The following is a 27,570-nucleotide window of genomic DNA, read 5'->3' on the forward strand; positions in this document are numbered from 1 at the left end:
GCTACGCCGACCAGATCGGCGTAGGGTTGTTTCGATAACAAAATTTTGATTCGCTTTCGTCACCATAAATACTGCGCAAAAAAAAAAAAAACACTAAAAAAAGCTGCGTGCATTTCGCATTTTATGAAACGTTCGGCCCATAATAGAACAGTCTTATCCTATTTTTTGGGGTGACTAAAAAATGGCGAATGCTCACCACATAGGAGATATTTTTTAATAATTTAATAGTTTGGACTTTTCGGACGCAGCGCTATGTAATTATGTTTATTTATTGTTTATATATTTTATATGTGAGGCTACTTTCACACTAGCGTTCAGGTGTCCGCTCGTGATCTCCGTTTGAAGGGGCTCACAAGCGGCCCCGAACGCATCCGTCTGGCCCCAATGCATTCTCATTACGCGCGTGCACTTTACGCGTGCGCATTACACATGTGCGCATTACACATGTGCGCATTACACGCGTGTGCATTACACGCGTGTGCATTACACGTGTGTACTACACGTGTGTACTATAAGTGTGCACATTACACGTGTGTACATTACATGTGTGTACTACACGTGTGTACTACACGTGTGTACTATAAGTGTATTCCACATGTGTACTATACGTGTGTATATTACACGTGTGTACATTACACGTGTGTACTTTACACATGTGTACTATACGTATGTACTTTACACGTGTGTACATTACATGTGTGTACTATATGTGTGTAGTACTCGTGTGTACATTACACGTGTGTACTATGAGTGTGTATTACACATGTGTACTATATGTGTGTACATTACACGTGTGTACATTACACGTGTGTACTATACGTGTGTACATTACACGTGTGTACATTACACGTGTACTATGTGTGTATTAAAAGTGTGTGCATTACACGTGTGTGCATTACACATGTGTGCATTACACATGTGTGCACATTACACGTGTGTGTACATTACACGTGTACATTACACGTGTGTATTACACGTGTGTACATTACACGTGTGTACTATAAGTGTGTATTACACGTGTGTACATTACAAATGTGTGTACATTACACGTGTGTACAATATGTGTGTACAATACACATGTGTACTATACGTGTGTACATTACACGTGTGTACATTACACGTGTGTACATTACACGTGTGTACATTACACGTGTGTACATTACACGTGTGTACATTACACGTGTACATTACACATGTGTACTATACATGTGTACATTACACGTGTGTCTATACATGTGTGTACTATATGTGTGTACATTACACGTGTGTATTATAAGTGTGTACATCACACGTGTGTACTATAAGTGTGTGCATTACACGCGTGTGCACATTACAGGTTTGTACATTACATGTGTGTACTATATGTGTGTACTATATGTGTGTACATTACACGTGTGTACATTACACATGTGTACATTACGTGTGTACATTACGCGTGTGCATTACACGCGTGTGCATTACACGCGTGTGCACTATAAGTGTGCACATTACAGGTGTGTACATTACGTGTGTACATTACACGCGTGTGCATTACACGCGTGTGCACTATAAGTGTGCACATTACAGGTGTGTACATTACAGGTGTGTACATTACACATGTGTACTATACGTGTGTACATTACACATGTGTACTATACGTGTGTACATTACACATGTGTACTATACGTGTGTACATTACACATGTGTACTATACATGTGTACATTACACGTGTACTATACGTGTGTACATTACACACGTGTGCATTACACTCATGTGCACTATATGTGTGTGCACTATACGTGTGTAAAATAAGTGTGCACATTACACGTGTGTACTATAAGTGTGCACATTACACGTGTGTACTATAAGTGTGCACATTACACGTGTGTACATTACATGTGCGTACTATATGTGTGTACTATACGTGTGTACATTACACGTGTGTACTATAAGTATGTATTACACTTGTGTACATTACACGTGTGTACTATACATGTGTATATTACACGTGTGTACTATGTGTGTACATTACACGTGTGTACTATACGCGTGTGCAATACACATGAGAACTATATGTGTGTACATTACACATGTGTACAATACGTGTGTACATTACACGTGTGTATTACAAGTGTGGGCATTACACGTGTGTATTATACGTGTATATTACATGTGTATTACATGTGTACTATACGTGTGTACATTACACGCGTGTACTATACGTGTGTACTATAAGTGTGTACTATAAGTGTGTACATTACACGTGTGTACTATACGTGTGTACATTACACGGGTGTACTATACGTGTGTGCATTAAATGTGTGTACTATACGTGTGTACATTACACGTGTACTATACGTATGTACTTTACACGTGTGTACATTACATGTGTGTACTATATGTGTGTAGTACTCGTGTGTACATTACACGTGTGTACTATGAGTGTGTATTACACATGTGTACTATATGTGTGTACATTACACGTGTGTACATTACACCTGTGTACATTACACGTGTGTACTATAAGTGTGTACTATAAGTGTGTACTATAAGTGTGTACTATACGTGTGTACATTACATGTGTACTATGTGTGTGCATTACACGTGTGTGCATTACACGTGTGTGCATTACACGTGTGTGCATTACACGTGTGTACTATACGTGTGTGTACATTACACGTGTGCATTACACGTGTGTACATTACACGTGTGTACATTACACATGTGTACTATACGTGTGTACATTACATGTGTGTACTATACGTGTGTACATTACATGTGTGTACTATACATGTGTACATTACACGTGTGTACATTACGTGTGTACATTACACGCGTGTGCATTACACGCGTGTGCATTACACGCGTGTGCACTATAAGTGTGCACATTACAGGTTTGTACATTACAGGTGTGTACATTACGTGTGCACATTACACGCGTGTGCACATTACAGGTGTGTACATTACATGTGTGTACATTACACGTGTGAACTATACGTGTGTACATTACACATGTGTACTATATGTGTGTACATTACACATGTACTATACGTGTGTGCATTACACGCGTGTGCATTACACGCGTGTGCATTACACGCGTGTGCACTATAAGTGTGCGCACTATACGTGTGTACTATAAGTGTGCGCACTATACGTGTGTACTATAAAAGTGCACATTACACGTGTGTACTATAAGTGTGCACATTACACGTGTGTACTATAAGTGTGCACATTACACGTGTGTACTATAAGTGTGCACATTACACTTGTGTACTATAAGTGTGCACATTACACGTGTGTACTATAAGTGTGCACATTACACGTGTGTACTATAAGTGTGCACATTACACGTGTGTACTATACGTGTGTACATTACACGTGTGTACTATAAGTGTGTATTACACTTGTGTACATTACACATGTGTACTATACATGTGTATATTACACGTGTGTACTATATGTGTGTACATTGTGTGTACATTACACATGTGTACTATAAGTGTGTATTACACGTGTGTACTATACGTGTACATTACATGTGTGTACTATGTGTGTACATTACACGTGTGTACTATACGTGTGTACATTACTATATGTGCGTACTATAAGTGTGTACTATACACGTGTGCATAACACACGTGTGCATAACACACGTGTGCATAACACACGTGTGCATAACACACGTGTGCATAACACACGTGTGCATAACACACGTGTGCATAACACACGTGTGCATAACACACATGTGCATTACACGTGTGTACATTACACGCGTGTGCATTACACGCATGTGCACTATACGCGTGTATTACATGTGTGTACATTACACATGTGTACTATTTGTGTGTACTATACGTGTGTACATTACACGTGTGTGCATTACACGTGTGTGCATTACACATGTGTGCATTACACATGTGTGCATTACACGTGTGTACATTACACGTGTGTACATTACACGTGTGTACATTACACGTGTGTACATTACACGTGTGTACATTACACGTGTATACATTACACGTGTATACTTTGTGTGTACATTACATGTGTGCATTACACGTGTACACGTGTGTACTATACGTGTGTACATTACACATGTGTACTATACGTGTGTACATTACACGTGTGTATTACAAGTGTGGGCATTACACGTGTGTATTATACGTGTATATTACGTGTGTATTACACGTGTACTATACGTGTGTACATTACACGCGTGTGCATTACACGTGTGTGTACTATAAGTGTGCACATTACACGTGTGTACTATAAGTGTGTATTACACATGTGTACATTACACATGTGTACTATACGTGTGTACATTACACGTGTGTACTATACGTGTACTATACGTGTGTGCATTACACGCGTGTACTATACGTGTGTGCATTACACGCGTGTACTATACGTGTGTACATTACACGCGTGTACTATACGTGTGTACATTACACGTGTGTACTATGTGTGTACATTACTATATGTGTGCACTATACGTGTGCACTATACGTGTGCATTACACGCGTGTGCATTACACGCGTGTGCATTACACGCGTGTGCATTACACGCATGTGCACTACACGCGTGTATTACATGTGTGTACATTACACATGTGTACTATTTGTGTGTACATTACACGTGTGTACATTACACGTGTGTACTATACGTGTGTGCATTACACGTGTGTGCATTACACGTGTGTGCATTACACGTGTGTGCATTACACGTGTGTGCATTACACGTGTGTGCATTACACGTGTGTGCATTACACGTGTGTGCATTACACGTGTATACATTACATGTGTATACTTTGTGTGTACATTACATGTGTGCATTACATGTGTGCATTACACGTGTGTACATTACACATGTGTACTATACGTGTGTACATTACACGTGTACTATATGTGTGTACATTACACATGTGTACAATACGTGTGTACATTACACATGTGTACAATACGTGTGTACATTACACGTGTGTATTACAAGTGTGGGCATTACACATGTGTATTATACGTGTATATTACACGTGTACTATACGTGTGTACATTACACGCGTGTGCATTACACGCGTGTGCACTATACGTGTGTACTATACGTGTGTACTATACGTGTGCACATTACACGTGTGTACTATAAGTGTGTATTACACGTGTGTACATTACACTCCTGTACTATATGTGTGTACATTACACGCGTGTACTATACGTGTGTGCATTAAATGTGTACTATACATGTGTACATTACACATGTGCACTATACGTGTGTACGTTACACATGTGTATTATACGTGTGTACTATACGTGAGTACATTACATGTGTGTACTATACATGTGTACATTACATGTGTGTACATTACACGTGTGTACTATGTGTGTACATTACACATGTGTACATTACTATACGTGTGTACATTACACATGTGTACATTACACGTGTGTACTATACGCGTGTGCATTACACGCGTGTGCATTACACGCGTGTGCATTACACGCGTGTGCACTACACGCGTGTGCATTACACGCGTGTGCACTACACGCGTGTGCACTACACGCGTGTGCACTACACGCGTGTGCATTACACGCGTGTGCATTACACGCGTGTGCATTACACGCGTGTGCATTACACGCGTGTGCATTACACGCGTGTGCACATTACAGGTGTGCACATTACAGGTGTGCACATTACACGTGTACATTACACGTGTGTATTACACGTGTGTATTACACGTGTGTACATTACACGTGTATTACACATGTACTATACGTGTATGCATTACACGTGTGTGCATTACACGCGTGTGCACTATAAGTGTGTATTACATGTGTGTACATTACACGTGTGTACTATGAGTGTGTATTGCACATGTGTACTATATGTGTGTACATTACACGTGTGTACATTACACGTGTGTACATTACACGTGTGTACTATAAGTGTGTACTATAAGTGTGTACTATAAGTGTGTACTATACATGTGTACATTACATGTGTACTATGTGTGTGCATTACACGTGTGTGCATTACACGTGTGTACTATACGTGTGTGTACATTACACGTGTGTATTACACGTGTGTACATTACACATGTGTACTATAAGTGTGTATTACACGTGTGTACATTACACATGTGTACTATACATGTGTACATTACACGTGTGTACATTACACATGTGTACTATACGTGTGTACTATACGTGTGTACTATACGTGTACATTACATGTGTGTACATTACATGTGTGTACTATGTGTGTACATTACACGTGTGTACTATACATGTGTACATTACTATATGTGCGTACTATAAGTGTGTACTATACACGTGTGCATTACACACGTGTGCATTACACGCGTGTACATTACACGCGTGTGCATTACACGCGTGTGCATTACACGCGTGTGCATTACACGCGTGTGCATTACACGCGTGTGCATTACACGCGTGTGCACTACACGCGTGTGCACTATACGCGTGTATTACATGTGTGTACATTACACATGTGTACTATTTGTGTGTACTATACGTGTGTGCATTACACGTGTGTGCATTACACGTGTGTGCATTACACGTGTGTGCATTACACGTGTGTGCATTACACGTGTGTGCATTACACGTGTGTGCATTACACGTGTGTATACTTTGTGTGTACATTACATGTGTGCATTACACGTGTACACGTGTGTACTATACGTGTGTACATTACACATGAGAACTATATGTGTGTACATTACACATGTGTACAATACGTGTGTACATTACACGTGTGTATTACAAGTGTGGGCATTACACGTGTGTATTATACGTGTATATTACACGTGTACTATACGTGTGTACATTACACGCGTGTGCATTACACGTGTGTGCACTATACGTGTGCACTATACGTGTGTACTATAAGTGTGCACATTACACGTGTGTACTATAAGTGTGTATTACACGTGTGTACTATAAGTGTGCACATTACACGTGTGTACTATAAGTGTGTATTACACGTGTGTACATTACACATGTGTACTATACGTGTGTACATTACACGTGTGTACTATACGTGTGTACATTACACGCGTGCACTATACGTGTGTACGTTACACATGTGTATTATACGTGTGTACTATACGTGAGTACATTACATGTGTGTACTATACATGTGTACATTACATGTGTGTACATTACACGTGTGTACTATGTGTGTACATTACACATGTGTACATTACTATACGTGTGTACATTACACATGTGTACTATACGCGTGTGCATTACACGCGTGTGCATTATACGCGTGTGCATTACACGCGTGTGCATTACACGCGTGTGCATTACACAGGTGTGCACATTACAGGTGTGCACATTACAGGTGTGCACATTACAGGTGTGCACATTACAGGTGTACATTACACGTGTGTATTACACGTGTGTACATTACACGTGTGTGCATTACACGTGTATTACACATGTACTATACGTGTATGCATTACACGTGTGTGCATTACACGCGTGTGCACTATAAGTGTGTATTACATGTGTGTACATTACACGTGTGTACTATGAGTGTGTATTGCACATGTGTACTATATGTGTGTACATTACACGTGTGTACATTACACGTGTGTACTATAAGTGTGTACTATAAGTGTGTACTATAAGTGTGTACTATAAGTGTGTACTATAAGTGTGTACTATACGTGTGTACATTACATGTGTACATTACATGTGTACATTACATGTGTACTACGTGTGTGCATTACACGTGTGTGCATTACACGTGTGTACTATACATGTGTGAACATTACATGTGTGTATTACACGTGTGTATTACACGTGTGTACATTACACATGTGTACTATAAGTGTGTATTACACATGTGTACTATACATGTGTACATTACACGTGTGTACATTACACATGTGTACTATACGTGTGTACTATACGTGTACATTACATGTGTGTACATTACATGTGTGTACTATGTGTGTACATTACACGTGTGTACTATACGTGTGTACATTACTATATGTGCGTACTATAAGTGTGTACTACACACGTCTGCATTACACGCGTGTGCATTACACGCGTGTGCATTACACGCGTGTGCACAACACGCGTGTGCACTATACGCGTGTATTACATGTGTGTACATTACACATGTGTACTATACGTGTGTGCATTACACGTGTGTGCATTACACGTGTGTGCATTACACGTGTGTGCATTACACGTGTGTGCATTACACGTGTGTGCATTACACGTGTGTATACTTTGTGTGTACATTACATGTGTGCATTACACGTGTACACGTGTGTACTATACGTGTGTACATTACACATGAGAACTATATGTGTGTACATTACACATGTGTACAATACGTGTGTACATTACACATGTGTACAATACGTGTGTACATTACACGTGTGTATTACAAGTGTGGGCATTACACGTGTGTATTATACGTGTATATTACGTGTGTATTACACGTGTACTATACGTGTGTACATTACACGCGTGTACTATACGTGTGTACTATACGTGTGTACTATAAGTGTGTACATTACACGTGTGTACTATACGTGTGTACATTACACGGGTGTACTATACGTGTGTGCATTAAATGTGTGTACTATACGTGTGTACATTACACGTGTACTATACGTATGTACTTTACACGTGTGTACATTACATGTGTGTACTATATGTGTGTAGTACTCGTGTGTACATTACACGTGTGTACTATGAGTGTGTATTACACATGTGTACTATATGTGTGTACATTACACGTGTGTACATTACACCTGTGTACATTACACGTGTGTACATTACACGTGTGTACTATAAGTGTGTACTATAAGTGTGTACTATACGTGTGTACATTACATGTGTACTATGTGTGTGCATTACACGTGTGTGCATTACACGTGTGTGCATTACACGTGTGTGCATTACACGTGTGTGCATTACACGTGTGTGCATTACACGTGTGTACTATACGTGTGTGTACATTACACGTGTGCATTACACGTGTGTACATTACACGTGTGTACATTACACATGTGTACTATACGTGTGTACATTACATGTGTGTACTATACGTGTGTACATTACATGTGTGTACTATACATGTGTACATTACACGTGTGTACATTACGTGTGTACATTACACGCGTGTGCATTACACGCGTGTGCATTACACGCGTGTGCACTATAAGTGTGCACATTACAGGTTTGTACATTACAGGTGTGTACATTACGTGTGCACATTACACGCGTGTGCACATTACAGGTGTGTACATTACATGTGTGTACATTACACGTGTGAACTATACGTGTGTACATTACACATGTGTACTATATGTGTGTACATTACACATGTACTATACGTGTGTGCATTACACGCGTGTGCATTACACGCGTGTGCACTATATGTGTGCGCACTATACGTGTGTACTATAAGTGTGCGCACTATACGTGTGTACTATAAAAGTGCACATTACACGTGTGTACTATAAGTGTGCACATTACACGTGTGTACTATAAGTGTGCACATTACACGTGTGTACTATAAGTGTGCACATTACACTTGTGTACTATAAGTGTGCACATTACACGTGTGTACTATAAGTGTGCACATTACACGTGTGTACTATAAGTGTGCACATTACACGTGTGTACTATAAGTGTGCACATTACACGTGTGTACATTACATGTGCGTACTATATGTGTGTACTATACGTGTGTACATTACACGTGTGTACTATAAGTGTGTATTACACTTGTGTACATTACACATGTGTACTATACATGTGTATATTACACGTGTGTACTATATGTGTGTACATTGTGTGTACATTACACATGTGTACTATAAGTGTGTATTACACGTGTGTACTATACGTGTACATTACATATACGTGTACTATACGTGTGTGCATTACACGCGTGTACTATACGTGTGTGCATTACACGCGTGTACTATACGTGTGTACATTACACGCGTGTACTATACGTGTGTACATTACACGTGTGTACTATGTGTGTACATTACACGAGTGTACTATACGTGTGTACATTACTATATGTGTGCACTATATGTGTGCACTATACGTGTGCATTACACGCGTGTGCATTACACGCGTGTGCATTACACGCGTGTGCATTACACGCATGTGCACTACACGCGTGTATTACATGTGTGTACATTACACATGTGTACTATTTGTGTGTACATTACACGTGTGTACATTACACGTGTGTACTATACGTGTGTGCATTACACGTGTGTGCATTACACGTGTGTGCATTACACGTGTGTGCATTACACGTGTGTGCATTACACGTGTGTGCATTACACGTGTGTGCATTACACGTGTGTGCATTACACGTGTATACATTACACGTGTATACATTACATGTGTATACTTTGTGTGTACATTACATGTGTGCATTACATGTGTGCATTACACGTGTGTACATTACACATGTGTACTATACGTGTGTACATTACACGTGTACTATATGTGTGTACATTACACATGTGTACAATACGTGTGTACATTACACATGTGTACAATACGTGTGTACATTACACGTGTGTATTACAAGTGTGGGCATTACACATGTGTATTATACGTGTATATTACACGTGTACTATACGTGTGTACATTACACGCGTGTACATTACACGCGTGTGCATTACACGCGTGTGCACTATACGTGTGTACTATACGTGTGTACTATACGTGTGCACATTACACGTGTGTACTATAAGTGTGTATTACACGTGTGTACATTACACTCCTGTACTATATGTGTGTACATTACACGCGTGTACTATACGTGTGTGCATTAAATGTGTACTATACGTGTGTACATTACACATGTGCACTATACGTGTGTACGTTACACATGTGTATTATACGTGTGTACTATACGTGAGTACATTACATGTGTGTACTATACATGTGTACATTACATGTGTGTACATTACACGTGTGTACTATGTGTGTACATTACACATGTGTACATTACTATACGTGTGTACATTACACATGTGTACTATACGCGTGTGCATTACACGCGTGTGCATTACACGCGTGTGCATTACACGCGTGTGCACTACACGCGTGTGCATTACACGCGTGTGCACTACACGCGTGTGCACTACACGCGTGTGCACTACACGCGTGTGCACTACACGCGTGTGCACTACACGCGTGTGCACTACACGCGTGTGCACTACACGCGTGTGCACTACACGCGTGTGCACTACACGCGTGTGCACTACACGCGTGTGCACTACACGCGTGTGCATTACACGCGTGTGCATTACACGCGTGTGCACATTACAGGTGTGCACATTACAGGTGTGCACATTACAGGTGTACATTACACGTGTGTATTACACGTGTGTATTACACGTGTGTACATTACACGTGTATTACACATGTACTATACGTGTATGCATTACACGTGTGTGCATTACACGCGTGTGCACTATAAGTGTGTATTACATGTGTGTACATTACACGTGTGTACTATGAGTGTGTATTGCACATGTGTACTATATGTGTGTACATTACACGTGTGTACATTACACGTGTGTACATTACACGTGTGTACTATAAGTGTGTACTATAAGTGTGTACTATAAGTGTGTACTATAAGTGTGTACTATACATGTGTACATTACATGTGTACTATGTGTGTGCATTACACGTGTGTGCATTACACGTGTGTACTATACGTGTGTGTACATTACACGTGTGTATTACACGTGTGTACATTACACATGTGTACTATAAGTGTGTATTACACGTGTGTACATTACACATGTGTACTATACATGTGTACATTACACGTGTGTACATTACACATGTGTACTATACGTGTGTACTATACGTGTACATTACATGTGTGTACATTACATGTGTGTACTATGTGTGTACATTACACGTGTGTACTATACATGTGTACATTACTATATGTGCGTACTATAAGTGTGTACTATACACGTGTGCATTACACGCGTGTGCATTACACGCGTGTGCATTACACACGTGTGCATTACACGCGTGTGCATTACACGCGTGTGCACTACACGCGTGTGCACTACACGCGTGTGCACTATACGCGTGTATTACATGTGTGTACATTACACATGTGTACTATTTGTGTGTACTATACGTGTGTGCATTACACGTGTGTGCATTACACGTGTGTGCATTACACGTGTGTGCATTACACGTGTGTGCATTACACGTGTGTGCATTACACGTGTGTGCATTACACGTGTGTGCATTACACGTGTGTGCATTACACGTGTGTATACTTTGTGTGTACATTACATGTGTGCATTACACGTGTACACGTGTGTACTATACGTGTGTACATTACACATGAGAACTATATGTGTGTACATTACACATGTGTACAATACGTGTGTACATTACACGTGTGTATTACAAGTGTGGGCATTACACATGTGTATTATACGTGTATATTACACGTGTACTATACGTGTGTACATTACACGCGTGTACATTACACGCGTGTGCATTACACGCGTGTGCACTATACGTGTGTACTATACGTGTGTACTATACGTGTGCACATTACACGTGTGTACTATAAGTGTGTATTACACGTGTGTACATTACACTCCTGTACTATATGTGTGTACATTACACGCGTGTACTATACGTGTGTGCATTAAATGTGTACTATACGTGTGTACATTACACATGTGCACTATACGTGTGTACGTTACACATGTGTATTATACGTGTGTACTATACGTGAGTACATTACATGTGTGTACTATACATGTGTACATTACATGTGTGTACATTACACGTGTGTACTATGTGTGTACATTACACATGTGTACATTACTATACGTGTGTACATTACACATGTGTACTATACGCGTGTGCATTACACGCGTGTGCATTACACGCGTGTGCACTACACGCGTGTGCACTACACGCGTGTGCACTACACGCGTGTGCACTACACGCGTGTGCACTACACGCGTGTGCACTACACGCGTGTGCACTACACGCGTGTGCACTACACGCGTGTGCACTACACGCGTGTGCACTACACGCGTGTGCACTACACGCGTGTGCATTACACGCGTGTGCATTACACGCGTGTGCACATTACAGGTGTGCACATTACAGGTGTGCACATTACAGGTGTACATTACACGTGTGTATTACACGTGTGTATTACACGTGTGTACATTACACGTGTATTACACATGTACTATACGTGTATGCATTACACGTGTGTGCATTACACGCGTGTGCACTATAAGTGTGTATTACATGTGTGTACATTACACGTGTGTACTATGAGTGTGTATTGCACATGTGTACTATATGTGTGTACATTACACGTGTGTACATTACACGTGTGTACATTACACGTGTGTACTATAAGTGTGTACTATAAGTGTGTACTATAAGTGTGTACTATAAGTGTGTACTATACATGTGTACATTACATGTGTACTATGTGTGTGCATTACACGTGTGTGCATTACACGTGTGTACTATACGTGTGTGTACATTACACGTGTGTATTACACGTGTGTACATTACACATGTGTACTATAAGTGTGTATTACACGTGTGTACATTACACATGTGTACTATACATGTGTACATTACACGTGTGTACATTACACATGTGTACTATACGTGTGTACTATACGTGTACATTACATGTGTGTACATTACATGTGTGTACTATGTGTGTACATTACACGTGTGTACTATACATGTGTACATTACTATATGTGCGTACTATAAGTGTGTACTATACACGTGTGCATTACACGCGTGTGCATTACACGCGTGTGCATTACACACGTGTGCATTACACGCGTGTGCATTACACGCGTGTGCACTACACGCGTGTGCACTACACGCGTGTGCACTATACGCGTGTATTACATGTGTGTACATTACACATGTGTACTATTTGTGTGTACTATACGTGTGTGCATTACACGTGTGTGCATTACACGTGTGTGCATTACACGTGTGTGCATTACACGTGTGTGCATTACACGTGTGTGCATTACACGTGTGTGCATTACACGTGTGTGCATTACACGTGTGTGCATTACACGTGTGTATACTTTGTGTGTACATTACATGTGTGCATTACACGTGTACACGTGTGTACTATACGTGTGTACATTACACATGAGAACTATATGTGTGTACATTACACATGTGTACAATACGTGTGTACATTACACGTGTGTATTACAAGTGTGGGCATTACACGTGTGTATTATACGTGTATATTACACGTGTACTATACGTGTGTACATTACACGCGTGTGCATTACACGTGTGTGCACTATACGTGTGCACTATACGTGTGTACTATAAGTGTGCACATTACACGTGTGTACTATAAGTGTGTATTACACGTGTGTACTATAAGTGTGCACATTACACGTGTGTACTATAAGTGTGTATTACACGTGTGTACATTACACATGTGTACTATACGTGTGTACATTACACGTGTGTACTATACGTGTGTACATTACACGTGTGTACATTACACGCGTGTGCATTACACGCGTGTGCATTACACGCGTGTGCACTATACGTGTGTACTATAAGTGTGCACATTACACGTGTGTACTATAAGTGTGTATTACACGTGTGTACATTACACTCCTGTACTATACGTGTGTACATTACACGCGTGTACTATACGTGTGTGCATTAAATGTGTACTATACGTGTGTACATTACACATGTGCACTATACGTGTGTACGTTACACATGTGTATTATACGTGTGTACTATACGTGAGTACATTACATGTGTGTACTATACATGTGTACATTACATGTGTGTACATTACACGTGTGTATAACTACTATACGTGTGTACATTACACATGTGTACTATACGCGTGTGCATTACACGCGTGTACAATACGTGTGTACATTACACGTGTGCACATTACATGAGTTACAGGTGTGCATTACAGTGTGTACATTACAGTGTATAATTACACTGTTATTACACGTGTGTATTACACTGTGTACATAACGTGTGTGCATTACACGCTGTACTACACGTGTACTATACGTGTGCACTATACGTGTGCACTATACGTGTGCACATTACACGTGTGTACTATAAGTGTGCATTACACGTGTGTGCATTATACGTGTATTACATGTGTACTATACATGTGTACATTACACGCGTGTGCATTACACATGTGTGCATTACACGCGTGTGCATTACACGCGTGTGCACTATACGCGTGTGCACTATAAGTGTGTACTTTTCACATGTGTACTATTTGTGTGTACTATAAGTCGTGTACATTACACGTGTGTACTATACGTGTGTGCATTACACGTGTGTGCATTACACATGTGTACTATACGTGTGTACATTACACGTGTGTACTATGTGTGTGTACATTACACGTGTGTACATTACATGTGTATACATTACATGTGTGAACATTACACGTGTGAACATTACACGTGTATACATTACACACGTGTAATGTACACACACGTGTAATGCAATGTACACACGTATAATGCACACACATGTAATGCACACACGTATAGTACACATGTAATGTACACACGTATAGTACACATGTAATGTACACACGTATAGTACATGTGTAATGTACACACGTAGAGTACACACGTATAGTACACGTGTAATGCACATGTATAGTACACACGTATAGTACATGTGTAATGTACACACGTGTAATGCAATGTACACAAATGTAATGTGTAATGCACACATGTGTAATGCACACTTATAGTACACACGTATAGTACACACGTATAGTACACACGTATAGTACACACGTGTAATATGCACACTTATAGTAAATGCGTGTAAGGCACACGCGTGTAATGCACACACGTGTAATGTACACATGTGTAATGCACACACGTGTAATGTACACACATAGTTTACACATGTAATGTACACATGTGTAATACACACACATAGTACACATGTTTAATGCACACACGTGTAATGTACACACGTGTAATGTACACACGTGTAATGTACACACATATAGTGCACACATGTATAGTACAGACGTGTAATGTACACACAAATAGTACACATGTGTAAAGTACAGACGTGTAATACACACTTATAGTACACACGTGTAATGTGCACACTTGTGCACACTTATAGTGCACACGTATATAGTGCACACGCATGTAGTGCACACGCGTGTAGCGCACACGCGTGTAGCGCACACGCGTGTAGCGCACACGCGTGTAGCGCACACGCGTGTAGCGCACACGCGTGTAATACATAAATTTAATGTACACACATGTAATACACACGTGTAATGTAAACACATATAGTACACGTGTAATGTACACACATGTAATACACACTTATTGTACACACATATAGTACACACCTGTAATGTACACACCTGTAATGTACACACCTGTAATGTACACACCTGTAATGTACACACTTATAGTGCACACGCTCATAGTACACGTGTAATGCACACACTTATAGTACACACGTGTAATGTACACACTTATAGTACACACGTGTAATGTACACACGTATAGTACACACGTGTAATGTACACACGTATAGTACACACGTGTATACATTACACGTGTGTACTATAAGTGTGTGCATTACACGTGTACTATGAGCGTGTGCATTACACGCGTGTGCACTATATGTGTGTACTATATGTGTGTACAATAAGTGTGTACAATAAGTGTGTACAATAAGTGTGTACAATAAGTGTGTACAATAAGTGTGTACAATAAGTGTGTACAATAAGTGTGTACAATAAGTGTGTACAATAAGTGTGTACAATAAGTGTGTACAATAAGTGTGTACAATAAGTGTGTACAATAAGTGTGTACAATAAGTGTGTACATTACACGTGTACTATATGTGTGTACATTACACGTGTGTATTACATGTGTGTACATTAAATTTATGTATTACACGCGTGTGCGCTACACGCGTGTGCACATTACACGTGTGTACTATAAGTGTGTATTACACGTCTGTACATTAGACATGTGTACTATTTGTGTGTACATTACACGTGTGTACATTACACGTGTGTACTATACATGTGTGCACTATATGTGTGTACATTACACGTGTGTACTATACGTGTGTGCATTAAACATGTGTACCATATCTGTGTGTATTACACATGTGTACATTACATGTGTAAACTATGTGTGCATTACACGTGTGTGCATTACACGTGTGTACTACACGTGTGTACATTACACATGTGTACATTACACATGTGTACTACACGTGTGTACATTACACATGTGTGCATTACACGTGTGTGCATTACACGTGTGTACATTACACATGTGTGCATTACACGTGTGTGCATTACACGTGTGTATTATACGTGTGTATTATACGTGTGCATTACACGCGTGTGCACTATACGTGTGTACTATAAGTGTGCACATTGCATGTGTGTACAATATGTGTGTACTATACGTGTGTACATTAAATGTCTACTATACAGGTGTGTGCATTACACGCGTGTGCATTACACGCGTGTGCATTACACGCGTGTGCATTACACGCGTGTGCATTACACGCGTGTGCATTACACGCGTGTGCATTACACGCGTGTGCATTACACGCGTGTGCATTACACGCGTGTGCATTACACGCGTGTGCATTACACGCGTGTGCATTACACGCGTGTGCATTACACGCGTGTGCATTACACGCGTGTGCATTACACGCGTGTGCATTACACGCGTGTGCATTACACGCGTGTGCATTACACGCGTGTGCATTACACGCGTGTGCATTACACGCGTGTGCATTGCACGCGTGTGCATTGCACGCGTGTGCATTACACGCGTGTGCATTACACGCGTGTGCATTACACGCGTGTACTATACATGTGTATACTATATGTGTGTACATTACACATGTGTACTATACGTGTGTACATTACACATGTGTACTATACGTGTGTACATTACACATGTGTACATTACTATACGTGTGTACTATAAGTGTGTGCATTACACGTGTACTATAAGTGTGTACATTACACGTGTACTATACGTGTGTACATTACACGTGTACTATACGTGTGTACATTACACGTGTACTATACGTGTGTACATTACACGTGTACTATACGTGTGTACATTACACGTGTACTATACGTGTGTGCATTACACATGTACTATACGTGTGTACATTACGTGTGTGTACATTGCATTACACGTGTGTGCATTACACGTGTGCACATTACACGTGTGTACTATACATGTGCATTACACGTGTACTATACGTGTGTACTATAAGTGTGCGCATTACACGTGTGTACATTACACATGTACTATACGTGTGTGCATTACACGTGTGTACATTACATGTGTGTACATTGCATTACACGTGTGTGTACATTACACCTGTGTACTATACGTGTGTACTATAAGTGTGTACATTACATGTGTGTACTATACGTGTACATTACAGGTGTGTACTATACATGTGTACTATACGTGTGTGCATTACAAGTGTGTACATTACCCGTGTGTGCATTACACGTGTGTACATTACGTGTGCGCATTACACGTGTACTATACGTGTGTACATTACACGTGTGTACATTACACGTGTGTACATTACACGTGTGTACATTACACGTGTGTACATTACACGTGTGTACATTACACGTGTGTACTATAAGTGTGTATTACACGTGTGTACTATAAGTGTGTATTACACGTGTACTATACGCGTGTGCATTACACGCGTGTGCATTACACGCGTGTGCGCATTACACGCGTGTGCGCATTACACGCGTGTGCGCATTACACATGTGTACTATACATGTGTGCACTATATGTATGTACATTACACGTGTGTACTATACATGTGTGCACTATATGTGTGTACATTACATGTGTATCCTATGTGTGTGCATTACACGTGTGTGCATTACACGTGTGTGCATTACACGTGTGTGCATTACACGTGTGTGCATTACACGTGTGTGCATTACACATGTGTGCATTACACATGTGTGCATTACACATGTGTGCATTACACGTATGTGTAGTACACGTGTGTACTATACGTGTGTACATTACACATGTGTATTACACGTGTACTATAAGTGTGTACATTACGCACGTATGCATTACGCGCGTGTGCACTATAAGTGTGCACAAGTGTGCACATTACACGTGTGTACTATAAGTGTGTATTACACGTGTGTACATTACACATGTGTACTATTTGTGTGTACATTACACGTGTGTACTATACATGTGTGCACTATATGTGTACATTACACGTGTGTACTATACGTGTGTGCATTAAACGTGTGTACTATATGTGTGTGTATTACACATGTGTACATTACATGTGTAAACTATGTGTGTACATTACACGTGTGTGCATTACACGTGTGTGCATTACACGTGTGTGCATTACACATGTGTACTATACGTGTGTACATTACACATGTGTAGTACACGTGTGTACATTACACATGTGTAGTACACGTGTGTACATTACACATGTGTAGTACACGTGTGTACATTACACATGTGTAGTACACGTGTGTACATTACATGTGTATTACAAGTGTGTACATTACACATGTGAGCATTACAAGTGTGTACATTACACATGTGTGCATTACACGTGTGTGCATTACACGTGTGTATTATACGTGTGTATTACACGTGTACTATACGTGTGTACATTACATGTGTGTGCATTACACGTGTGTGCACTATACGTGTGTACTATAAGTGTGCACATTACACGTGTGTACCATAAGTGTGTATTACACGTGTGTACTATACGTGTGTACATTACACGTGTGTACTATACGTGTGTGCATTACACCTGTGTGCTATACATGTGTACTATACGTGTGTACTATACGTGTGCATTAAACGTGTGTACTATACGTGTGTGCATTACACATGTGTACTATACGTGTGTGCATTACACATGTGTACTATACGTGTGTGCATTACACATGTGTACTATACGTGTGTGCATTACACATGTGTACTATACGTGTGTGCATTACACATGTGTACTATACGTGTGTACATTACACATGTGTACTATACGTGTGTGCATTACACATGTGTACTATACGTGTGTACATTACACATGTGTACTATACGTGTGTACATTACACATGTGTACTATACGTGTGTACATTACACATGTGTACTATACGTGTGTACATTACACGTGAGTGTATTACACGTGTGTATTACACGTGTGTATTACACATGTGTACATTACATGTGTATACTATGCGTGTGCATTACACGCGTGTGCATTACACGTGTGTACAATATGTGTGTGCATTACACGCGTGTGCATTACACGCGTGTACTATACATGTGTACTGTAAGTGTGCACATTACACGTGTGTACATTACATATGTGTACTATGTGTGTACTATATGTGTGTACTACACGTGTATACTATAAGTGTGTATTACACGTGTACTATACGTGTGTACAAAACACCTGTGTACATTACCCGTGTGTACATTACCCGTGTGTACATTACAATAAGTGTGTGCATTACATGTGTGTACAATACACATGTGTACATTACTATACGTGTGTACATTACACATGTGTACATTACAATACGTGTGTACTATAAGTGTGTGCATTACACGTGTACTATACATGTTTGCATTACACGTGTGCACTATACACGTGTGCACTATACACGTGTACATTACTATACGTGTGTACTATAAGTGTGTACATTACACATGTATGCATTAAACGTGTGTGCATTACACATGTACTATACGTGTGTGCATTACACGTGTGTACATTACACGTGTATTAAACATGTGTATTACACGTGTATACATTACACTTGTGTACATTACATGTGTGTACATTACTATACGTGTGTACTATACGTGTGTACATTACTATAAGTGTGTACTATAAGTGTGTACTATAAGTGTGTACTATAAGTGTGTGCATTACACGTGTACTATACATGTTTGCATTACACGTGTACTATACGTGTTTGCATTACACGTGTACTATACGTGTTTGCATTACACGTGTACTATACGTGTTTGCATTACACATGTACTATACGTGTTTGCATTACACATGTACTATACGTGTTTGCATTACACATGTACTATACGTGTTTGCATTACACATGTACTATACGTGTTTGCATTACACATGTACTATACGTGTTTGCATTACACATGTACTATACGTGTGTACTATACACGTGTGTACTATACACGTGTGTACTATACATGTGTGTACATTACATGATCTACTATACGCGTGCACATTACACGCGTGCACATTACACGCGTACTATACGTGTGTACTATAAACGTGTGCATTACACGTGTGTGCATTACACGTGTGTACTATACACGTGTGTACTATACACGTGTGTACTATACACGTGTGTACTATACACGTGTGTACTATACACGTGTGTACTATACACGTGTGTACTATACACGTGTGTACTATACACGTGTGTACTATACACGTGTGTACTATACACGTGTGTACTATACACGTGTGTACTATACACGTGTGTACTATACACGTGTGTACTATACACGTGTGTACTATACACGTGTGTACTATACACGTGTGTACTATACACGTGTGTACTATACACGTGTGTACATTACATGATCTACTATACGCGTGCACATTACACGCGTGCACATTACACGCGTGTGCTATACACGCGTGTGCTATACACGCGTGTACATTACATGATCTACTATACGCGTGCACATTACACGCGTGCGCTATACACGCGTGCGCTATACACGCGTGCGCTATACACGCGTGCGCTATACACGCGTGCGCTATATTATTATGTAAATGTGTATATTACATGTGTGTATCAACCTTAATAAACCTATTATTTTGTGTACATTATACATGTATGATAGATATATATGCGTGTGTGCATGAAACATGTACATTACACATGTGTACTATATGTGTGTACATTACACATGTGTACTATACGTGTGCGCTATACACAAGTGGGTGCATTACACGTGTGCGCATTACACATGTGTACTATACGTGTGTGCACATTACACGTGTGTGCGCATTACACGTGTGTGCGCATTACACGTGTGTACTACACCAGTGCTCCAGACTAAAAAAAATACCTACCCTGTTTCCCTGAAAATAAGACAGTGTCTTATATTAATTTTTGCTCCCAAAGATTCGCTAGGTCTTATTTTCAGGGGATGTCTTATTTTTCCATGAAGAAAAATACGGTACACATTTATTGTTGAACAAAAAAAAAGGAAATCAGGGTGGGGAGGGGGATCACTTAAAATGGCACAGGGTGATCAGAGAAGGGAAGCAAAATGTTACAGGAGAATCAGAGGGGGGGGGGGATTACTATAGCATTTTAGTACCCCCTTCTGATCCCCATGTGTCATTTTAAATGATCCCCCTCCCCACCCTAAAACCCCTGTGTCATTTTGATTCCCCCCTCTGATCACCCTGTGTCATTTTAAATCACCGTTTTTAGTCTCCCCTCCCCCATCTTCACCAGACATCCCCCACCTTCCATCAGATATTCCCCCCCCCACCTGTCACCCCGTCCCCTGTGTGTCCGTGCCAGCCAAGGTGTGAGACTCCATTGCTTTATAATTGGGGAGTCATTATGTTCGGCCGATGCTTTATAATCGGGGAGGCCTTATTATCAGGGAGGCCTTATTTTCGGGGGGATGCCTTATATTACAGCGATAGGCAAAACTAGAGGTAGGTCTTATTTTCGGGGGATGTCTTATTTTCGGGGAAACACGGTAGTAGCCATTGGCTCCTGAACTGAAAAATTTAGGAGCCAAATCAAATTTTTAGTCGCCAAATCGAAAGCAAATCAAAATTTTGGTATCGTGACAACGCTACGCCGACCAGATCGGCGTAGGGTTGTTTCGATAACAAAATTTTGATTCGCTTTCGTCACCATAAATACTGCGCAAAAAAAAAAAAACACTAAAAAAAGCTGCGTGCATTTCGCATTTTATGAAACGTTCGGCCCATAATAGAACAGTCTTATCCTATTTTTTGGGGTGACTAAAAAATGGCGAATGCTCACCACATAGGAGATATTTTTTAATAATTTAATAGTTTGGACTTTTCGGACGCAGCGCTATGTAATTATGTTTATTTATTGTTTATATATTTTATATGTGAGGCTACTTTCACACTAGCGTTCAGGTGTCCGCTCGTGATCTCCGTTTGAAGGGGCTCACAAGCGGCCCCGAACGCATCCGTCTGGCCCCAATGCATTCTCAGTGGAGGCGGATCCACTGAGAATGCCTCCGCCTGCCAGCGCTCAGCCTCCGCTCCGCTCAGTGAGCGGACACCTGAACGCTGCTTGCAGCGTTCGGGTGTCCGCCTGGCCGTGCGGATCCGTCCAGACCTATAATGGAAGTCAATGGGGACGGATCCGCTTGAAGATGACACCATATGGCTCAATCTTCAAGCGGATCCGTCCCCCATTGACTTTCAATGTAAAGTCTGGACGGATCCGCTCAGGCTACTTTCAGACTTAGAAATTTTTCTAAGTAATAATGCAGACGGATCCGTTCTGAACGGATGCAAACGTCTGCATTATAGGAGCGGATCCGTCTGATGAAACATCAGACGGACCCGCTCCGAACGCTAGTGTGAAAGTAGCCTAAAATTGGGAAAGGGGGATTTAAACTTAATATTTTAGGGTACTTCCACACTAGCGGTTTTCATTTCTGGCATAGAGTTCCGTCCTAGGGGCTCTATACCAGAAAAGGACTGATCAGTCATATCCCCATGCATTTAGAATGGAGAGTAATCCGTTCAGGATGTCTTCAGTTCAGTCGTTTTGACTGAACAGGCAAAAGAGAAAACCGCAGCATGCTACGGTTTTATCTCCGGCGAAAAAAACTGAAGATTTGCCTGAATGCCGGATCCGTCATTTTTCCCCATAGGAATGTATTAGTGCCGGATCTGGCATTCAAAATACCGGAATGCACCCGAACTGAATCCGGACCCATTCACTTCTATGGAGCTGTGCACATGAGCGGTGATTTTCACGCATCACTTGTACGTTGCGTGAAAATCGCAGCATACTCTATATTGTGCATTTTTCACGCAACGCAGGCCCCATAGAAGTTAATGGGGCTGCGTGAAAATTGCAAGCAAGTGCGGATGCGGTGCGATTTTCACGCACGGTTGCTAGGTGACAGTCTATTCACTGTATTATTTTCCCTTATAACATGGTCAAGAAGGTCAATATAATAAACATTGGTGGCGCAGTGTGCCCCCCCAGTATAATAAACATTGGTGGTGCAGTGTGCCCCCCCCAGTATAATAAACATTGGTGGCGCAGTGTGCCCCCCCCAGTATAATAAACATTGGTGGCGCAGTGTGCCCCCCTCCAGTATAATAAACATTGGTGGCGCAGTGCGCCCCCCCAGTATAATAAACATTGGTGGCGCAGTGTGCCCCCCCCAGTATAATAAAAATTGGTGGCACAGTGCGCCCCCCCCAGTATAATAAACATTGGTGGCGCAGTGGGCAGTGCCAATGAGGGTTAAAAAATAAAAAAATAATTAACTCACCTCCTCCAATTGATCGCGTAGCAGCCGATCTCCTGTTCTTTCTTCAGGACCTGTCAAAGGACCTGTGGTGACATCACTGTGCTCATCACATGATCCATCACCATGGTAATGGACCATGTGATGAGCTCAGTGACGTCACCACAGGTCCTGAAGAAAGAACAGGAGACCGGCAGCTACACGATCAATTGGAGGAGGTGAGTTCATATATATATATTTTTTTTAACCCTCATTGGCACTTCCCACTGCGCCACCAATGTTTATTATACTGGGGGGGGGGGGGCGCACTGCGCCACCAATGAAGATAACTGAGCTGTTAATACAAATACAGGAGGCGGGTGCCGGTGTTCTGCCAGATCTCTATAGCTTGCCGAAAGTCTATAGCGGAAGTGACGTGGTGCGCTGCGCAAGCGCACAAGCGCACTTCCACAAGTCATCCGAATCATCGTCTTAAAGTGACAGTCACCTCCAGTAAAATACAGCATCTACATTAATTTGTACCCTTGCGGGCTCGCTTCGCTCGCCACGCATCGGGCTCGGCCTTGCTGCGCTCGGCATTTAGTAAAACTCACTCTATGCCGCCATTGATAGTGAAGAAGAAAATGGATAGTAAAGAAAGAGACTATCCATCTCTTTCTTTACTATCCATTTCCTTCTTTACTATCAATGGCGGCATAGAGTTAGTTTTACTAAATGCCGAGCGCAGCAAGGCCGAGCCCGATGCATGGCGAGCGAAGCGAGCCCGCGAGGGTACAAATTAATGTAGATTAATGGAGCTGTATTTTAATGGAGATGACTGTCACTTTAAGAAATCTATACCCTTAAGTGTGCGCACGCGCGGTGCTGCAGGAATGCTTCGCTGAAGTACGCTTGCGCAGCGCGCCACGTGACTTCCACTATAGACTTTCGGCAAACTATAGACTTTCGGCAGAACACCGGAATCAAATAGCCGACACCCGACCTCTATGACAGGGAGCTGCGATCCGCTGCAGTTAACTCTTCAGGTACCGCTCCCTGTCACAGAGGTCAGGTGCCGGCTATTTGATTCCAGCACCCGCCTCCTGTATTTGTATTAACAGCTCAGTTATCTTCATTGGTGGCGCAGTGGCCACAGCCCCTCCCCTCCTCCTCCTGTCTCTCTTCTTATTGGCGGCGGCGGCACAGGGGGGAGGGAGAGACTCCTCCTGCGCTGCTGAGAAGAACATCGGCAGCGGGGCAGAGAACTAACTATTGAGCAGAGCTGCAGCGCGGCTCTAGTCGCAAATGGCGACAAGACTAAAAAGTCTTGTCGCCATTTGTGAATTCTAAGTCGCATTGGCGACCATTTTGGTCGCCATCTGGAGCCCTGTATACGTGTGTACATTACACGTGTGTGTACATTACATGTGTACTATATACGTGTGTGTACATTACATGTGTACTATACGTGTGTGTACATTACATGTGTACTATACGTGTGTGTACATTACATGTGTACTATATACGTGTGTACATTACATGTGTACTATATATATGTGTGTGTACATTACATGTGTACTATATATATGTGTGTACATTACATGTGTACTATATACGTGTGTACATTACATGTGTACTATATACGTGTGTGTACATTACATGTGTACTATATACGTGTGTGTACATTACATGTGTACTATATACGTGTGTACATTACATGTGTACTATATATATGTGTGTGTACATTACATGTGTACTATATATACGTGTGTGTACATTACATGTGTACTATATGTGTGTACATTACATGTGTACTATATATACGTGTGTACCCCAGTGTGGATGATCTGCTGATGACACATGACACAGCGACTCCAGCCTGACACGACACTCACCATTGCTGGGCCTCCGCCGCACACCGCCGCCCCCTCCTCGTACACTTACCATACTCTCCGCCATGTCTACCGCTCCACGGCCTCCTCCTCCGCCTCACACCGTAGTTAACTACGGGAAATCCCGGCCTGTAACGTCCACAACTGGCCGGTCTTGCGCACTGGTGTCACCTCGCTATGCCTCCTCCTGTGTTATGCCAGGCAACGAGGTTCCGGCGCCGAACGTTCCGCCCTGAGAGGGAGCGCGCCACCTGCAGGCCTTAGTGTGTAAAACATTAGGAGATGTGAGAGGATGAGATTTCCAAGGCTGAGGAGATGCAATGTCCTCCATAGACACAGAGTTGATTACCTCAGTGCCAGCCACATGGTATACCTATAGTAGTGCCATTTACATGTCCGAATTACAATGTCAGTCGCACACCCATAACAAAGCACTGCCAACCCCAGAGTGCCCCCTTAATACCAAACATTACATTAACACAGAGCTACAGTGCCCCCATAACTGGTGCTACCAAAAACTATCATCCACCGTGCCGCCAAAAAACAGACCCTCATAAATCCATCAATGAAGCCACAGTCACTCCATAACAGTGACACCCTCAGAGCCTCCATAACCCTCAGAGCCTCCATAACAGTGACACACTCAGAGCCTCCATAACAGTGACAGCCTCAGAGCCTCCATAACAGTGACACCCTCAGAGCCTCCATAACAGTGACAGCCTCAGAGCCTCCATAACAGTGACACCCTCAGAGCCTCCATAACAGTGACAACCTCAGAGCCTCCATAACAGTGACAACCTCAGAGCCTCCATAACAGTGACACCCTCAGAGCCTCCATAACAGTGACAACCTCAGAGCCTCCATAACAGTGACACCCTCAGAGCCTCCATAACAGTGACAGCCTCAGAGCCTCTATAACAGTGACAACCTCAGAGCCTCCATAACAGTGACACCCTCAGAGCCTCCATAACAGTGACAGCCTCAGAGCCTCCATAACAGTGACAACCTCAGAGCCTCCATAACAGTGACAGCCTCAGAGCCTCCATAACAGTGACAGCCTCAGAGCC

At 41.6% G+C, this 27,570-nt stretch overlaps 1 protein-coding gene across 1 annotated transcript in view; it reads right to left on the minus strand.

Moving 5' to 3' along the window:
* Positions 1–26,682, minus strand: part of NPLOC4 (NPL4 homolog, ubiquitin recognition factor) — a 104,465-nt gene extending 77,783 nt beyond the window's left edge. The window contains exon 1 of the mRNA XM_040436670.1: positions 26,556–26,682. Coding sequence (XP_040292604.1) covers positions 26,556–26,570 — 15 coding nt within the window. The 5' untranslated portion in view covers positions 26,571–26,682. The remainder of the gene's footprint in view (positions 1–26,555) is intronic.
* Positions 26,683–27,570: the final 888 nt, after the last annotated feature.

The sequence above is a fragment of the Bufo bufo genome, chromosome 6 (assembly GCF_905171765.1).
Source record: "Bufo bufo chromosome 6, aBufBuf1.1, whole genome shotgun sequence".
Lineage (NCBI taxonomy): Eukaryota > Metazoa > Chordata > Amphibia > Anura > Bufonidae > Bufo > Bufo bufo.